General features: G+C 46.3%; 1 protein-coding gene across 1 annotated transcript in view; it reads left to right on the forward strand.

The window, feature by feature from the left end:
* The window catches only part of LOC128702294 (T-box transcription factor TBX20), a 790,238-nt gene that overhangs the window by 221,875 nt on the left and 549,855 nt on the right, over positions 1 to 18,508 (forward strand). Inside the window, exon 4 of the mRNA XM_070102074.1 lies at positions 11,982 to 12,270. Within this exon, the coding sequence (XP_069958175.1) occupies positions 11,982 to 12,270 (289 nt within the window). The remainder of the gene's footprint in view (positions 1 to 11,981; positions 12,271 to 18,508) is intronic.

Genomic DNA, 18,508 nt, shown 5'->3' on the forward strand with positions numbered 1-18,508 from the left:
GTTACACTGTGTGGAACATACAACTGAGGCTTCTCCAACATTGTTACACTGTGTGGAACATACAACTGAAGCTTCTCCAACATTGTTACACTGTGTGGAACATACAACTGAAGCTTCTCCAACATTGTTACACTGTGTGGAACATACAACTGAAGCTTCTCCAACATTGTTACACTGTGTGGAACATACAACTGAAGCTTCTCCAACATTGTTACACTGTGTGGAACATACAACTGAGGCTTCTCCAACATTGTTACACTGTGATGAACATACAACTGAGGCTTCTCCAACATTGTTACACTGTGATGAACATACAACTGAGGCTTCTCCAACATTGTTACACTGTGTGGAACATACAACCGAGGCTTCTCCAACATTGTTACACTGTGTGGAACATACATCTGAAGCTTCTCCAACATTGTTACAGTGTGTGCAACACAGTTATGGATCACTTATCTCCACCTGCAGTCACTGTTTCTCAGACTCCTTCAGCACAGCTGATGGCCCCAGCAGCTCACTGTAGATATTGTCTACTGGCCTTCTCTACGTTTCTCGCCTTTGTTGTGACTTGACAATGATTCAGGACTGAAACGTCGTCGATTTTGGTGAATATCTGACGGGTTTATCCTGCGTTCCTGTCATAGGTCCTATAAACCATGGAACGGGTGGGGCTTGAGCCCATGGCAAGTGAGACTCACTCTCCATGGGTTCAAATCCCACTCGTTCGGTGGGGTTTTGTGAGTCATGGGACCCATAGTTCACCGGTGTCCGAACACCAGCGCCAAGGAGCCATTATGTCAACATTGCATTACGATGCGCGTTAAGAGCTATTTTCCACTTTACGAGTACAAGACTTACTTTCTGCGAGCTGACGTATTTATAGACAGCACACATAAGGGGGATTACCAATAGGCCCCTGGCTGCCTTCAAGAGGAAACTGGACAGATCCCTAAAGTCAGTACCCGATCAGCCAGACTGTCGTTAGTACGTTGCATTACGGGCGGCCAGTAGTAACAGCCTGGTTGATCAGGCCCTGATCCACCGAGAGGCCTGGTTATGGACCGGGCCGCGGGAACGTTGACCCCCGGAACAACCTCTAGGTAGACTCCAGGTAATCAGGTATCCAATCTACCTAAGCAGAATCATTAACTTTGTCATGGAAGCGCAAGAGCGCACCCACTGCTGGAACAACATCCATCTTAGCTGCAGATGATGTAGCTTCACTCTCGATGGCCACCGGTGCAGCATCCGCCAGGAAACAGTAAATGTGTCTTCTCATAAGATACTTAAAATTTGAAAAATGAGACACTAATGCAATATTTGGGAATCTTTATTACCGAAACGTATCGCCAGCCAGTTGCTTCTTCGGTTTATTACAGAGAACGGTGAAAGATGAGGAGTTTGAGGTAATTAGTTCCTCAGCCTGGAGTCGATGTGCTCATTCCATCAAAGACTGATGAAGTGAACACTGTCTGGCTCCAAACTGGGCTGCACCTGCAGCAGGAAGGTGAGTCTGGCCTCAGACTGGGCTACACTTGCAGAAGGAAGGTGAGTCTGGCCGCGGACTGGGCTGTACCTGCAGCAGGAAGGTGAGTCTGGCCTCAGACTGGGCTGTACCTGCAGCAGGAAGGTGAGTCTGGCCTCAGACTGGGCTGTACCTGCAGCAGGAAGGTGAGTCTGGCCTCAGATTGGGCTGCACCTGCAGTAGGAAGGTGGGTCTGGCCACTTCACAAGACAACACTCACCATTACACTTCCTGACTACAGTCACTTCTGATTTCAGGAACAACTTCGATACGGTAATCGTGGTTCAAAATACCCTGAGAATGTTAAAGTAACCAAACCAGTGATGGATTCCTTTACTTGTCATCTATATACTATTCCGCACTACAACAAAAAATATTCTTGTTGTTGGAGTGGTTAAGGGCCACTAAAGGCCTTTCTTGAATCCTGCTTCCCGGGAGTCCGTTATAAAATTGCCATAGTTGGGCTCTAATTGTAATAGAAACAAGGTTTCCTCTGGAGAGAAAAACGGGAATAATAAGTTCCTAGTCAAATCAGGTAGGCCTCTTGTCGAAACTCGGGCAGAATCAGTCATCCTTCTCATCCACCCGAATCAAAACAACACCAGGATTTCCCCAATGACGAGTTTCTGTATGACACCCCTACCAATTACCCAGCAGCGGGCAATTGGTCGGGGCGTCAGACGTTCCAGGGGAAGAAACAGGAGAAATTCGAAACTGATTCTCAAGACAAGGCCAGACGTTCGCACTCCATATACACCACACACAAGTCAAAACCACACCTGTGGTCCATCTGTTCCTTATATTATTAAACAAGTTAAGTTACTTGCAGTTTCCCCTCCTATCTCGTCCCACTGACTGAAAGCATAACTGTAAGAGGCAAAATAGAAAGCGGAGGAGAGAAAAGTCTATCAAACAAATAGTTTTCAACTAATATAGGATCCATGGTAGGCCATGGCAAGCCTAGCAGGCTTGCCATGGGTTAGAATCCTCCGTGCGTTAGGTTAACTGTCATAATGTCTCAAGTCATTTAAGAGAGTATCAGAGACTCACTTTCAGTTTAATCTTCACACAACGTTATAAATCGCCATTTTTAAAGCAACATTATCTCCAGATATCCCAATGTAGATTGCTCCTTTCCTGCCTCAAGATTTATCAACTCAAAATCACTTCTCTCTATTGGAAGTAAGAAAAGTGAACGTTCGTTCCATTGCTCCCTGACAGCACTCAAAGACTCTAGAAAACTGTTTATACAAATTTTTAGATATTTTAGGCAAACAATGTTACATATTAAATTAAATAATTTTAAGGTGAATTATTTTAGATTTATGTGGAAGTATGGAGTGACTGAAGCAATAGATGAGGCGAGGTAAGATTTGTCAGGACAAGTGTTTCCTTACGCGGGTCTTAGTCATATGAAGACCCACAGCTGGAGCTTATGATCATATGACCGAGGCCTTCCACAGGCTTACCAGTCCACCCCCTTTAAAAATTATTGTTATTGTATATGAGTTACAAATTAACTTACTTTCTCAAATTGACATCCATCCAGCATTTCTTAAGAACTGAAGAGGACGCTGACATCACTCTCGCTGACATCGCTCTCGCTGGCATCGCTCTCGCTGACATCACTCTCGCAGACATCGCTCTCGCTGGCATCGCTCTCGCTGACATCACTCTCGCAGACATCGCTCTCGCTGGCATCGCTCTCGCTGACATCGCTCTCGCTGGCATCACTCTCGCTGACATCGCTCTCGCTGGCATCGCTCTCGCTGGCATCACTCTCGCTGACATCGCTCTCGCTGGCATCGCTCTCGCTGACATCGCTCTCGCTGACATCGCTCTCGCTGGCATCACTCTCGCTGACATCGCTCTCGCTGGCATCGCTCTCGCTGGCATCACTCTCGCTGACATCGCTCTCGCTGGCATCGCTCTCGCTGGCATCGCTCTCGCTGACATCGCTCTCGCTGGCATCACTCTCGCTGACATCGCTCTCGCTGACATCGCTCTCTCTGACATCGCTCTCGCTGACATCACTCTTGCTGACATCACACTCGCTGACATCACACTCGCTGACATCACACTCCCTCGATCATATCTACACGTCATCCAGCATCCCATACCCAAAATAAAATCTCGGACTAGAATAGAAAAATTGATCTTTATTCACTATTAAATTTACAAATAGTTATTAATAAAAAAATGGACGCTAATATAACCATGAATTGAGCATTACGATGATTACTATTAATATCAGTGACCTCTAATACAGAAACTATTGTACAACACGTGAACTATGATATATATCTTAATTTAAGAGATCAGATTAATCAAATTTATTGGGAAGGTTAATAGCGTAAATACTTCATATAGTGTGCAATCTGGCTATGTTCCAGCCACTATGATGTTCTTAGTGTACAGGTGTAGTAAATGTTGAGGGGAAGTGATCTTGTAAGATACTGTTACCTGGAGGTTACCTGGAGGTTATTCCGGGGATCAACGCCCCCGCGGCCCGGTCCATGACCAGGCGAGATGATGCATTCCTGCAACACTTGGAAGCTGAGTTGTCCATCTTAAAATATTGTTCCTTGTCGTTTGTTATTCCCTTCTGGAGACGTCAAATTACGTTCAGTATGAGGTAGTTCTTTGTGTGCTTAGTATTAGATGTGCTCGCACTTTATTTCGGGGGTGAATTTCACGTCTACTAGCATTACAGGAATTATTGCATCTCTTGCTGTGACGCTGCCTCTCTTCCTCTTAGTTTCTCCACGCTGTCTTCCCTCTTCTTAGCGTCTCCACGCTGCCTTCCCTCTTCTTAGCGTCTCCACGCTGCCTTCCTCTTAGCGTCTCCACGCTGCCTTCCTCTTAGCGTCTCCACGCTGCCTTCCCTCTTCTTAGCGTCTCCACGCTGCCTTCCTTTTAGCGTCTCCACGCTGCCTTCCTCTTAGCGTCTCCACGCTGCCTTCCCTCTTCTTAGCGTCTCCACGCTGCCTTCCTCTTAGCGTCTCCACGCTGCCTTCCTCTTAGCGTCTCCACGCTGCCTTCCCTCTTCTTAGCGTCTCCACGCTGCCTTCCTTTTAGCGTCTCCACGCTGCCTTCCTCTTAGCGTCTCCACGCTGCCTTCCTCCTAGCGTCTCCACGCTGCCTTCCTCTTAGCGTCTCCACGCTGCCTTCCTCTTAGCGTCTCCACGCTGCCTTCCTCTTAGCGTCTCCACGCTGCCTTCCCTCTTCTTAGCGTCTCCACGCTGCCTTCTTCTTAGCGTCTCTACGCTGCCTTCCTCTTAGCGTCTCCACGCTGCCTTCCTCTTAGCGTCTCCACGCTGCCTTCCTCTTAGCGTCTCTACGCTGCCTTCCTCTTAGCGTCTCCACGCTGCCTTCCTCTTAGCGTCTCCACGCTGCCTTCCTCTTAGCGTCTCCACGCTGCCTTCCTCTTAGCGTCTCCACGCTGCCTTCCTCTTAGCGTCTCCACGCTGCCTTCCCTCTTAACATTTTCTGTCTAAATTTACAATTTGAACTTTCACAATTCCTAACTATGATTTACCTATAAGTGGCTAAGTTGAAGCTCTTCTCTTAACAGGATTTGTAGTATTGATATATATGACAGTATCAATAGATTCTGAAACGAATTAGACACATATGCCACATCGGGGGTCTACCTAGAGTCTACCTGGAGGGTATTCCGGGAATCAACGCCCCCGCGGCCTGGTCCACGACCAAGCCTCCCGGTGGATCAGGGCCTGACCAACCAAGCTGTTACTGCTGGCCGTTGTTACTGCTGGTATCTTTATTTGTGGACGTTTCGCCATCCAGTGGCTTTATCAGTACAAATTTAAGGACGTAATGGGAAGACTGTGGAACTATGTACTAAAGGCGAGGTAATCAGTCCCTCAGCCTTGGAGTTGGAGATGTGGACATAGAGAGGGACTGTAGAGGACCGTAAGGAGACATTCTTGTGCTCTGGCTGTAGTTTTAATAGGTAGCAATAGATTCGTCTACCAAACCGAGGTCCAACTTCTGCAAGGTGCAGATTGCAACTGAACTCCTGCCACCTAGAGTTGTCGCATGAAGGCGTCGCATGAAGGCGTCGCATGAAGGCGTCGCATGAAGGCGTCGCATGAAGGCGTCGCATGAAGGCGTCGCATGAAGGCGTCGCATGAAGGCGTCGCATGAAGGCGTCGCATGAAGGCGTCGCATGAAGGCGTCGCATGAAGGCGTCGCATGAAGGCGTCGCATGAAGGCGTCGCATGAAGGCGTCGCATGAAGGCGTCGCATGAAGGCGTCACATGGCGTCACATGGTGTCACATGAAGGTGTCACATGAAGGCGTCACATGAAGGCGTCACATGAAGGCGTCACATGGTGTCACATGGTGTCACATGGTGTCACATGAAGGTGTCACATGAAGGCGTCACATGAAGGCGTCACATGAAGGCGTCACATAGTGTCACATGGCGTCACATGAAGGTGTCACATGAAGGTGTCACATGAAGGTGTCACATGAAGGTGTCACAAGGTGCTTGTTATGCTTGCATATGATCTATAGATAATTATAACATTAAGGTGCACCGATTTTTCAACGTTTTCACAAGGTGTTTGATCAGTCTCATATATACACAAGTTTACATTGTGGATCCACACAATTACACTGTTATTATTTATAAACAGTTACACCTCGCTGTACGTCATTTAAAAACAGTTATACCTCTCTACGTCATTTATATACAGTTACTCCCCGCTTTACGTCATTTCGGTCTGCGTCAAATTCGCTTTTAGGCCACTCAGCAACGTCACCTACGTCATAATTTTTGAATTGTGTTCGTTATTCTTTAAAAAATACGTCTAAAATATGTTTTTAATGTTTTGTAAAGTTTAGCAATAGTTGTTTTCTTTCACAAGTTATTACGCTAATCTTACGGTGTTTGTCGTTATTCTATGGTATTTTTAAGGCGTTACGTCCGGTTTACGTCAAAAACCGGGTTACCACGAGGCCTGGTCACAGAGCCGCGGGGGCACTGACCCCTGAAACCCCCTCCAGGTAAACTTCAGGTAAAAGTCACAGCTCTTGGAACCAATTAATGACGTAGGCCGGGTTATGACTGTATATTCCACTATTCTTTGAAACAAGTTAACCAGATTCAATAATTATAAATGAAGGGTTTGCCTTCCTCTCCCCCCATCTATACTTCAACTATCCCCACTTTCCCCTCTTCACCCCTAGTAGGTGAGGGGAGGGAGAAAGTGGGTTCCTTTCTTCAAAACAAACCATACCACGGGTGGGGTTTGAACCCGCGGTCAGTCTCAAAACTCCAGACCGTCGCGTTAGCCACTGGGCCAGCTAGCTTCAACAAGATTCATCCAACTAGCTGTCCTAGTGGCTAACGCGACGGTCTAGAGTTTTGAGACTCTCTGACCGCGGGTTCAAACCCCACCCATGGTATGGTTTGTTTACAATCGTGTCATTACGATTTCGTGAGTCATGTTCCTTCCTTTGTTCGTCAGGGTTACCAACTCTCGTCATTCGGAAAATATACCAGACTTTCCACAATTTAAGAATGATAAAATATCCACATTTTTCATTATTATTATCCTCATTATTACATTATAATTATTATTATTCAAATCCAACACCTAATCCTCTTATACAAATCTTATATTCTTTGTAGTCTCAAAAAAAAAACCTCATTTGCCTTTTTTCTTGAGAAAAAACGAAGGTTCCTTGATGTTGGTGAGGGGCTCTTGATTTAGGGAATTGGATCTGTGCTCCAGTTCCCCGAATTAAGCCTGAATGCCTTCCACATCCCCCCCCCAGGCGCTGTATAATCCTCCGGGTTTAGTGCTTCCCCCTTGATTATAATAATAATCCATCTGGGAGGAGGAGGTCACCTTCCCTGCTCTGGAAAATGGGGAAAAAAAACATGGAAAAATATAATACCATTAAATAAACAGGATGAAGGTATTAAATAATTGCACAAAATTACACAAAGTATTGAAAAGTATGAATAGAAACTTCAAGAATAAAGAAAATAAACTGATATAATCTGGTAAGACGTAAATAACAGGAAACTCGTGATAGTTATGTGGGTATACTACTAAAACCAACGAATGGTATAGGATTGTGTATACTACTAAAACCAACGAATGGTATACGATTGTGTATACTACTAAAACCAACGAATGGTATAGGATTGTGTATACTACTAAAACCAACGAATGGTATAGGATTGTGTATACTACTAAAACCAACGAATGGTATAGGATTGTGTATACTACTAAAACCAACGAATGGTATAGGATTTTGTATACTACTAAAACCAACGAATGGTATAGGATTGTGTTTACTACTAAAACCAACGAATGGTATACGATTGTGTATACTACTAAAACCAATGAATGGTATACGATTGTGTATGCTACTAAAACCAACGAATGGTATACGATTGTGTATACTACTAAAACCAACGAATGGTATACGATTGTGTATACTACTAAAACCAACGAATGGTATACGATTGCGTATACTACTAAAACCAACGAATGGTATACGATTGCGTATACTACTAAAACCAACGAATGGTATAGGATTGGTATACGATTTAGTAAAAAACTGTGAAGAGATAGTGGTGGTAACAAGGTGGCAGGTGAGGATGGTGACTAGGTCACTGTGTGAACAAACTATGGTGCTGGTAACAAGGTGACACGAGCGATGGTGTTGCAGCTGGGAGCTTACAAGACACAGGATAAAGGATAAACTATTTCCACTGGAGCCACACTCGATGAATCTTGAAGTGAACCTTGAGTGCAGTAGAAGAGGCTGGCTCCACGTTCAGTCACCAATATACAACACCCGCACGTCTGGGGGATCACTCCTATGGGCTGGGCTGAAAATGTGTTACAAGCTTTAAAGTAAGCTGGGTGAAGCTGTATCAAATTGGTGGCGAGTTATTAAAATTACGTTAAGGCCACAGTACGGTGGCTCAGGATAACTCACGAACACAGACAGAAACATTACCACGACCTACAATAACTGAAAGCACAAGACAGTAGCACTAACATAAGAATGAAGTATAACGAAGGTGTAAACGTGAACAAAAGGAACACAGAGATTATTATCATGTGGGAGAGCTAAGCCCGAAGGGATTATACAGCTCCTGTGGGGGGTAAAACACTCAGGCTTGATTCAAGGAACTGGAGCACAGATCAAATTCCCTAGATCAAGAGCCCCTCACCAGCATGAACACAGAGAAGAAAGGAACAAGGCTCTCCTGACAACACAAGGAAAAAAGTATAATTAGACTGAAAGAGGCAGGAACCAAATTGATGGTGCATATCCCAGGCTTACAGATGGCGCTGACGGGCGACGTAGACGAAAAGAATTTAAATAATTGATTTAGAAAACCGAGAAGACGATAAATGAGACACTAGTGCAACACTTGGGGAGTCCTTATTCCGGATGTAAAGATTCCCAAGTATTGCTCTGCTATCTTATTTATCATCAGAGAAAAAGATACCTGCGCACTGCAGCCAGCAGACCCGCGCACTGCAGCCAGCAGACCCGCACACTGCAGCCAGCAGACCCCCGCACTGCAGCCAGCAGACCCGCGCACTGCAGCCAGCAGACCCGCGCACTGCAGCCAGCAGACCCGCGCACTGCAGCCAGCAGACCCGCACACTGCAGCCAGCAGACCCACGCACTGCAGCCAGCAGACCCGCGCACTGCCGCCCGCAGACCCGCTCACTGCAGCCAGCAGAGCCGCGCACTGCAGCCAGCAGACCCGCGCACTGCAGCCAGCAGACCCGCACACTGCAGCCAGCAGACCTGCGCACTGCAGCCAGCAGACCTGCGCACTGCAGCCAGCAGACCCGCGCACTACAGCCAGCAGACCCGCGCTCTGCAGCCAGCAGACCTGCGCACTGCAGCCAGCAGACCCGCGCACTGCCAGAAGCTTAAGAACTGTAACCAGCAGACCCGCGCACTGCCAGAAGCTTAAGAACTATAACCAGCAGATCTGCGCACTGCAGCCAGCAGACCTGCGCACTGCCAGAAGCTTAAGAACTGTAACCAGCAGACCCGCGCACTGCCAGAAGCTTAAGAACTGTAACCAGCAGTCCTGCGCACTGCAGCCAGCAGACCCGCGCACTGCCAGAAGCTTAAGAACTGTAACCAGCAGACCTGCACACTGCCAGAGAAAAAAATAAAGTGAATCAGAAACTTTTCCCCTTAGAATTTCAGCGACACAAATCTCTTATTAACTACCTTCCTAGAACGAAGAAAATATATTTAATTATATCGCCGAGGTGGCTAGTCTAATGTGCGTCCCATAGCCATTCCGTGGACGACAACGTTATTGTGCACCTCGTAGGAATACTATAAACAGAAGCGTAGACCATATATAAACACGCACAGGGGCAGCCAAGTTTATTGTAATAATGGACCACATGACCAGAAATCCGGATTTGTACAGCCGATGTAATTTTTGGACGAGATGTTGAAGTATAACAAACACGTTGATAAATTAGACACATGTGCAACTCTTGGGTATCTTTATTGAGGAAACGTTTCGCCACACAGTGGGTTCATCAGTCCATACAAAGGAGAATCTTGAAGAACAGGATGAGAATGAGGTAATCAGTCCCTCAACCTTGAGTCGATGTGGTCAGTCCATCAATCTTGAATAGAATACGGCATACGTGCTGAGAAGGAGCTTATAAACCGTTGGCAGGAGAGGTGCAGAAGTCATAGGTCGTGTAACATTTGTTCAATGTTGAAGTAGGTCGTGCCCAAGAATTAGGCAAGCGAAGAATTCCCAAGTATTAAGATCCCAAGAAGTTGCAGTGTCTGACAGGTTTGTAGATGAATGGTTCAGAGAACCGACATGTTGATAAATTAGACACATGTGCAACTCTTGGGTATCTTTATTGAGGAAACGTTTCGCCACACAGTGGCTTCATCAGTCCATACAAAGGAGAATCTTGATGAAGCCACTGTGTGGCGAAACGTTTCCTCAAAGATACCCAAGAGTTGCACATGTGTCTAATTTATCAACATGTCGGTTCTCTGAACCATTCATCTACATAACAAACATGTTTTGAAGCAGAAATGGAAAAAAATATGTACTAACGGGGAGTTGGGTAACACTAACTCACCTGAACTGTGTTAGCTAATTAGGTGATGTAACGGTAGTTTACATGTCAACAGTTTGTAAATAAGACAATATTGATTAAATTCCTGGTGGGCGAAATGTCTTAATAAATGCCATAACACGCATATTGCTTTATTTCCACAGGCATGAGGCAGCATGATGGAATCACCCACATTAATAAATATAAATCTCTTTTGTTTACCTGGAAGGCCGTCTCTCGCTGTGGCAGTGTTACCCACAGAAGACAATACCTAAACCATTATTTGTTCTATCGCTGTTTTTCCAAAACTTTGAGGAGTGAGACATTTGTGCAGCATATAGTAGGAAAATCAGTCCCTCAGCATGAGGGACTGATTACCTCAAACTACTACTCCTCATCTTCCACTGTTCTTATCTGCACTGGACTCAAGAAACCACTGGTTGGCGAAACTTTTCCTCAGTAAAGATTCACAGATGTTGCACAAGTGTATCATTCTCCAACTTGTTGGTTTTCTGAATTATTTAAACCACATTTAGAGGTGTGGTGACATCACACTTCAGGATCGACACCATGCCCAGCCCTTCTAGGGTAGGGTAGGTGCCTCAGCCCGAGCTTGCAATTCACAAGACTGCCATTCCCAATAACCCCCTTGGGGCGGGGATGGCAGATCAGAGAGGCCTAGGTTCTCCCTACGAGAAGCTAGGCATGGGGACACTTGGTCCCAAAGATGAGGAGGTACTTGTGCCTCCTCCCATAGGAGACTTAGGTCTCAGACACTCCCTAAAGAGGGAGCCAAGGCCGGGCCACCACTTGGAAAAGGTACGGGCCGGGAGAATACCGGCGAATCTATATAAAAAAAAATATAAATCACACTTCAGATTACTCTCCAACTCCAGCATCCCTGTACACTCTTCAGAGAGCAGAAATTGCCCTTCCTTCCTCCAGGGCTGGGCATATAATGCCACCTCCACATAGGTCACAATATTGTCACTCTTTCTCTAGCATAATCGACATTGTAAATTAAACCAGGGAACGGGCGGAGTTTAAACCCATGGCCAGTGAGTTCTAAAACTCACAGCGGGCCCAGTGAATAAGGCGTCGGTCTGGAGTTTTATGACTCAGTGACCGCGGGTTCAAGCCCCTACCCGCTGGGTAGGGGCTTGAACACTGGGCCAGCTGTCTCTAATAAGATTCAGCCAGCTGGCTGAGTGGTTAACGCACTGGCCTGTGACCACGTCTTAGGTCTCAATTGCCCAGGGTTCAAACCCCACACGTTCCCTAATTCGTTTTCAATTGCATTATTACGATTTCGTGACTCAACATTGCACTCTCTGTTGCAGGGAAGTTATCAAGGACACCATCGCCACACCCACTGTCCATGCCTGACGACGACGACCAGGAGCCCCCCGAAGTCACCTCGTCCTCCGACGCCGCCAAGGACGACCCCGACGACGCCACCAGTCCCAAGAGTACCACCTCCTCGGATGGTCGGGACTCTAAGAGGGCGCGTCTGGAGGGGTCGTGCAACTGTGACGACCTGAGAGGCGTCACCTGCTACCTGGAGACTAAGGATCTCTGGGAGAAGTTCCACGACCTGGGCACCGAGATGATCATCACGAAGAGTGGAAGGTCAGTCTTACTGTGTTTTGTGTTGCACAGTGTTACTGTACTGTGTTTCACTGTGCTACTGTACTGTGTTGCACTGTTACTGTACTGTTACACTGTTACTGTACTGTGTTGCACAGTGTTACTGTACTGTGTTGCACTGTTACTGTACTGTGTTGCACAGTGTTACTGTACTGTGTTGCACAGTGTTACTGTACTGTGTTGCACTGTTACTGTACTGTGTTGCACAGTGTTACTGTACTGTGTTGCACTGTTACTGTACTGTGCTGCACTGTTACTGTACTGTACTGTTACTGTACTGTACTGTTACTGTACTGTACTGTTACTGTACTGTACTGTTACTGTACTGTACTGTTACTGTACTGTACTGTTACTGTACTGTACTGTTACTGTACTGTACTGTTACTGTACTGTACTGTTACTGTACTGTACTGTTACTGTACTGTGTTGCACTGTTACTGTACTGTTGCACTGTTACTGTACTATGTTGCACTGTTATTGTACTGTGTTGCACTGTTACTGTACTGTGTTGCACTGTTACTGTACTGTTGCACTGTTACTGTACTGTTGCACTGTTACTGTACTGTGTTGCACTGTTACTGTACTGTGTTGCACTGTTACTGTACTGTGTTGCACTGTTACTGTACTGTTGCACTGTTACTGTACTGTGTTGCACTGTTACTGTACTGTGTTGCACTGTGCTACTGTACTGTGTTGCACTGTGCTACTGTACTGTGTTGCACTGTTACTGTACTGTGTTGCACTTAATGGTGACTCTAATCTCTGCTGGCTCTTACCATGATTTTAGAGGTGGACCGGTAAGCCAGCGGAAGGCCTCAGTCAGATGACCAAAAGCTCCAGGAAACGCTTATCCTGTTTCCTGACAAATTTTACCTAACCTGACCACTGATCTTCCAGTAGACTCGTCCGTACAGTTTTGAAGGGTGGGCGTGGTGTGGACGATTTTTGTGGGTGTGGGCGTCGTGTGGGCGGGGTTAGAAAAAACATTAATTTTGAGTATAAGTCCATTATTATGATGTTAAATTAATATGAAATATGATGGAATATAGACCAAGAGAGAAGTTTTCTATTGTGTGTTTCAACGTCAACAAACGCTCATCTGAGCGTTTGTTGACGTACCTGAATTTTAAGCTTCAATATGCATATAAATAGCATGGTGTGGGTGGGGGGTGGGTGTGGTGTGGGTGTGATGTGGGGTGTGGGTGGGATGTGTGTGTAGGGTGGGGTGTGGTGTGGGTGTGGTGTGGGTGTGGTGTGGGTGTGGTGTGGGTGTGGTACTCAGATAAGTGACAGTAGACCCACTGCTGCTATAAACACCCTGGGTCACCCAAAACAAAGTTTGGAGTCTGCAACTTAGATTACATGGAACCCAGCTTGAAGTGAACCCAGCTTGAAGTGAACCCAGCTTGAAGTGAACCCAGCTTGAAGTGAACCCAGCTTGAAGTGAACCCAGCTTGAAGTGAACCCAGCTTGAAGTGAACCCAACGTGAAGTGAACCCAGAGTGAAGTGAACCCAGCGTGAAGTGAACCCAGCGTGAAGATTTGGCTGGTTTCATCCACTGAGCATAAAGACAGACACAAGACAGGGCAACAGACACAGACAGGACAAGACACGCACACAGACAACACTCACAAACAAGACAACACACACAGACAACACTCACAGACAGGACAACACACACTCACAGACAGGACAACACACACAGAAAAAACAACAGACACACCTAAAGGACAACAGACAGACAGGACAACGACACACAGGACAACAGATATACACAGACAGGTCAACACAGACAGGACAACACACACACAGACAGGACAACACATACACACCTACAGGATAAGACACACACAGACAGGACTACAGACACACACCTACAGACACACACCTACAGACACACACACACAGGACAATAGACACACCTACAGGACAATAGACACACCTACAGGACAATAGACACACCTACAGGACAATACACACCTACAGGACAATAGACACACCTACAGGACAAACACACACAGACAGGACAACACACACACACACACACACACACACACACCTACAGGACAACACACACACACAGGACAACACACACACACACACAGGACACACACACACACACACACACACACACACACACAGGACAACACACACACACCTACAGGACAACACACACACACCTACAGGACAACACACACACACAAACAGGACAACAGACACAGGACAACAGACACACACAGGACAACACACACACACACCTACAGGACAAGACACACACACATACACACAGGACAGCACACACACACCTACAGGACAACAGACACACACAGGACAGCACACACACACACCTACAGGACAACAGACACAGAACAACAGACACAGAACAACAGACACACACAGGACAACACACACACACCTACAGGACAACAGACACACACACACACAGGACAGTACACACACACACCTACAGGACAACAGACACACACAGGACAGTACACACACACCTACAGGACAACAGACACAGGACAGCACACACACACCTACAGGACAACAGATAAACACACACAGGACAACAGACACACACACACAGGACAACAGACACACACAGGACAGCACACACACACCTACAGGACAACAGATACACACAGGACAACACACACACACCTACAGGACAACAGATACACACAGGACAACACACACACAGAGGACAACACACACACACAGGACAACACACATACACACCTACAGGACAACAGACACACACACAGGACAGCACACACACACACACACCTACAGGACAACAGACACACACAGGACAGCACACACACACCTACAGGACAACAGACACACACAGGACAGCACACACACACCTACAGGACAACACACACACAGGACAACAGACATACACACCTACAGGACAACAGACACACACACCTACAGGACAACAGACACACACACCTACAGGACAACAGACACGCACAGACAGGACAACAGACACTTTGAGGAAAAGGCAACTGAAGAAAATTCTATCTATTGTTAAAGAGAAGCGCTAAACCCGCATGGACTGACCCTTGGGAATGGGAGGTAAATCAGCTTTGATCCGAAGGAAAGGAGAACTAGCTCCAGTTCCTCGGATCAAGAGCCCTTCACCTGTTAAGTGTGTACAGAAATGAACAGGTGTGTCAAATGTAGGACTCGCCTGCTTCTAACGACCACCTAATTAACCCGAATAAACTGCCCGATAATAAATTATAAAACTCAATTAGGTGGTCGCTGGAGGCAGGTGAGCCGTCACTCCTGATACGTTCAGTTAGGTTGTCGTTGTAGGCAGGTCAATCATTACACTTGCTACGCCATAATTAACTGATAGTTTACTGATGAACGCAAACTGTTGACACTGGTGAACTTGTATATCCTGCAGTGTCAGCATATATCCTGCAGTGTCAGAATATATCCTGCAGTGTCAGCATATATCCTGCAGTGTCAGCATATATCCTGCACTGTGTACCTTCAGTTTACCTGAAGAGGATATCGGGGGTCAACGCCCCCGCTGCTCGGTCTGAGACCAGGCCTCATGGTGGATCAGGGTTTGATCAACCAGGCTGTTACTGCTGGCCGCACGCAAGCTGACGTACGAACCACAGCCCGGTTGGTCAGGTACTGACTTTAGGTGCCTGTCCATTGCCTTAAAGACAGCCAGGGGTCTATTGGTAACCTCCCTTATTTATGCTGGGAGGCAGTTGAACAGTCTTGGGCCCCGGATACTCATTGTGTTGTCTCTCAGTGTACTCGTGGCGCCCCTGCTTTTCATCGGGGGAAGGTTACATCTCCTGCCGAGTCTTTTGCTTTCATAGGGAGTGATTTTCGTGTGCAGGTTTGGTACCAATCCCTCCAGGACCTTCCAAGTGTATACTATCATGTATCTCTCGCCTGCGTTCCAGGGAGTACAGATCAAGGACCTTCAACCGTTCCCAGTAGTTTAGGTGCCTTATCGCACTTATGTGTGCCGTGAAAGTTCTTTGTATACTCTCCTGGTCTGCAATGTCGCCAGCCTTGAAGGGGGCCGTTTGTGTACAGCAGTATTCCAGCCTAGAGAGCACAAGCGATTTGAAGAGAATTATCATGGGCTTGGCATCCCTAGTTTTGAAGGTTCTCATTATCCATCCTATCATTTTCCTAGCGGATGAGGCAGATACATTGTTGTGGTCTTTGAAGGCGAGATCCTCTGACATTATCACTCCCAGATCCTTCACATTACTTTTCCGCTCTATTGTATGGTTAGAATTTGTCGTATACCCTAACATTTTAAATTTCAAGTTTCCCTTATCTGAGTAGTTGAAATTTCTCCTTGTTGAACTTCATATTGTTTTGAGTGGCCCATTCGAAGATTTTGGTTGATCTCCTGAAGACAGCCAGGGGTCTACTGATAATCCCCATTATGCGGTTAACTTATGAACAGTCTTGGGCCTTTGACACTAAATGAATTTTCTTAGTGTACTCATAGCACCACCTGCTTTTCATTGTGTAGATACTGCATCGTCTGCCGAATCTTTTGTTTTCGTAGGGAGTGATTTTTTTGTGTGTAAATATTTGGGTCTACTCCCTCTAAGATTTTTCATGTGTAAATTATGAGGTATCTTTCTCGCCTGCATTTCAAGCAATACAGGTGGAGGGACTAATAACAGTCCCATTAATTGAGATGCTTGACTGTATCTATATATGCAGTGAAAATTCTCTGTATATATTCTCCCGATCTGCAGTTTTGTCTGCCTTGAAAGGGGTTACTGTACAGCAGTATTTCAGTCTAGAGAGAACAAGCGACTTAAAACGAATTATGATTAGTTTGGCACCCCTTGTTTTGAAGGTTCTAATTATCATTTCTATTATTTTAATCGCCGTTGTGATAACGACACTGTTGTGATCTTTGAAAGTGAGATCCTCTCACATTATCAAGTCCTTTACATTAGTTTCTCGCTCAATTGTGTAGTTAATTTTTTTACTCTTTTTCTAGCTCTTATTTCTTCAAGTTTTCCAATTTCTGAGTAACTAAAATTTGTCTTCATCGACCATTCACTCGCATCATAGGCTGCCTACCTACCTACTACCAGACTGCAAGACGTTTAATTGGTCTCATCGTCACACTTGCATGACGTTGCCTCTGCTCACTCTTAAGAGTGAGCAGCGATACATGATCTTGTGTTGTAGCTGCTGATGTCACGGCCACTGGCGCCGCCACCCCTGTCAACACTGCCACTGTTGTCGCCTTTGCTGGCGGCACTACCGTTGACATAGCTTCCGCAGCCGCCGCTAACGCCTCCCTTGCGTTACTTCCAGTCCTGGACTGGGATCGAATTCTGAATACAGTACCGACTGCTGCAATAAATTTGTCTCGTGTAACTGTTCCTCTGTATTAAGTCGATACTCAAGTTCTAGCAACCAAATGTTTTTTTTGCGACAACCAAAGTTGATATTGTTGTTTATGCTATATAATTATTTATGCTTGTAGCTTCATTATGATTGTTTGGCTTGGTTCATGTTTGTTTTCTATTGCCAAGAGCGCCAAGTGCTTTTCCCTTCTTGACAGTTTTCTTAAGATACATATGCAATATGCAACACATGTTGCATAAGTGTCACAATTCTTCAACTTGTCGGTTTTCAAAACCATTCTTCACACATGCAATAGTTAGGTAACTTTATTGCGAAACGTTTCGCCTACACAGAAGGCATCTTTAGTCGAATACAGAGGAGGCAACCTAAGCATTAGAGATGTAAAGACAAAGTAATCAGTCCATCACCCTTCCATTCTGGAAGGGTTCCATGTCTCCTACAGGTCTAGCGTTTCCCGCTGCTTTTAATGCTATTGCTAGCACTTCGTCCCCAGCCAGTCGTGCTGGTGGTACGGGTCATTATTATCGCCCAAACTCCTATCTACCCGTTTCAGATTCCAGGATAACTGTGCTCCCTATCCTAATTTACCCCCTCCCACAAGCCAGGAGCTCCCCCCCCTCCCCCAAGCCAGGAGCTCCCCCTCCCCCAAGCCAGGAGATCCCCCTCCCAAGCCAGAAACTCCCTTTCCAACAAACCATGAGCTCCCCCTCCCGCAAGCCAGGAGCTCCCCCTCCCTAGCCATGCGCTCCCCCTCCCAAGTCACTAGCTCCCCCTCCCAAGTCACTAGCTCCCCCTCCCAAGCCAGGAACTCCCCCTCCCACAACCCAGGAG

The sequence above is a fragment of the Cherax quadricarinatus genome, chromosome 80, assembly GCF_038502225.1.
Source record: "Cherax quadricarinatus isolate ZL_2023a chromosome 80, ASM3850222v1, whole genome shotgun sequence".
Classification (NCBI taxonomy): Eukaryota; Metazoa; Arthropoda; class Malacostraca; order Decapoda; family Parastacidae; genus Cherax; species Cherax quadricarinatus.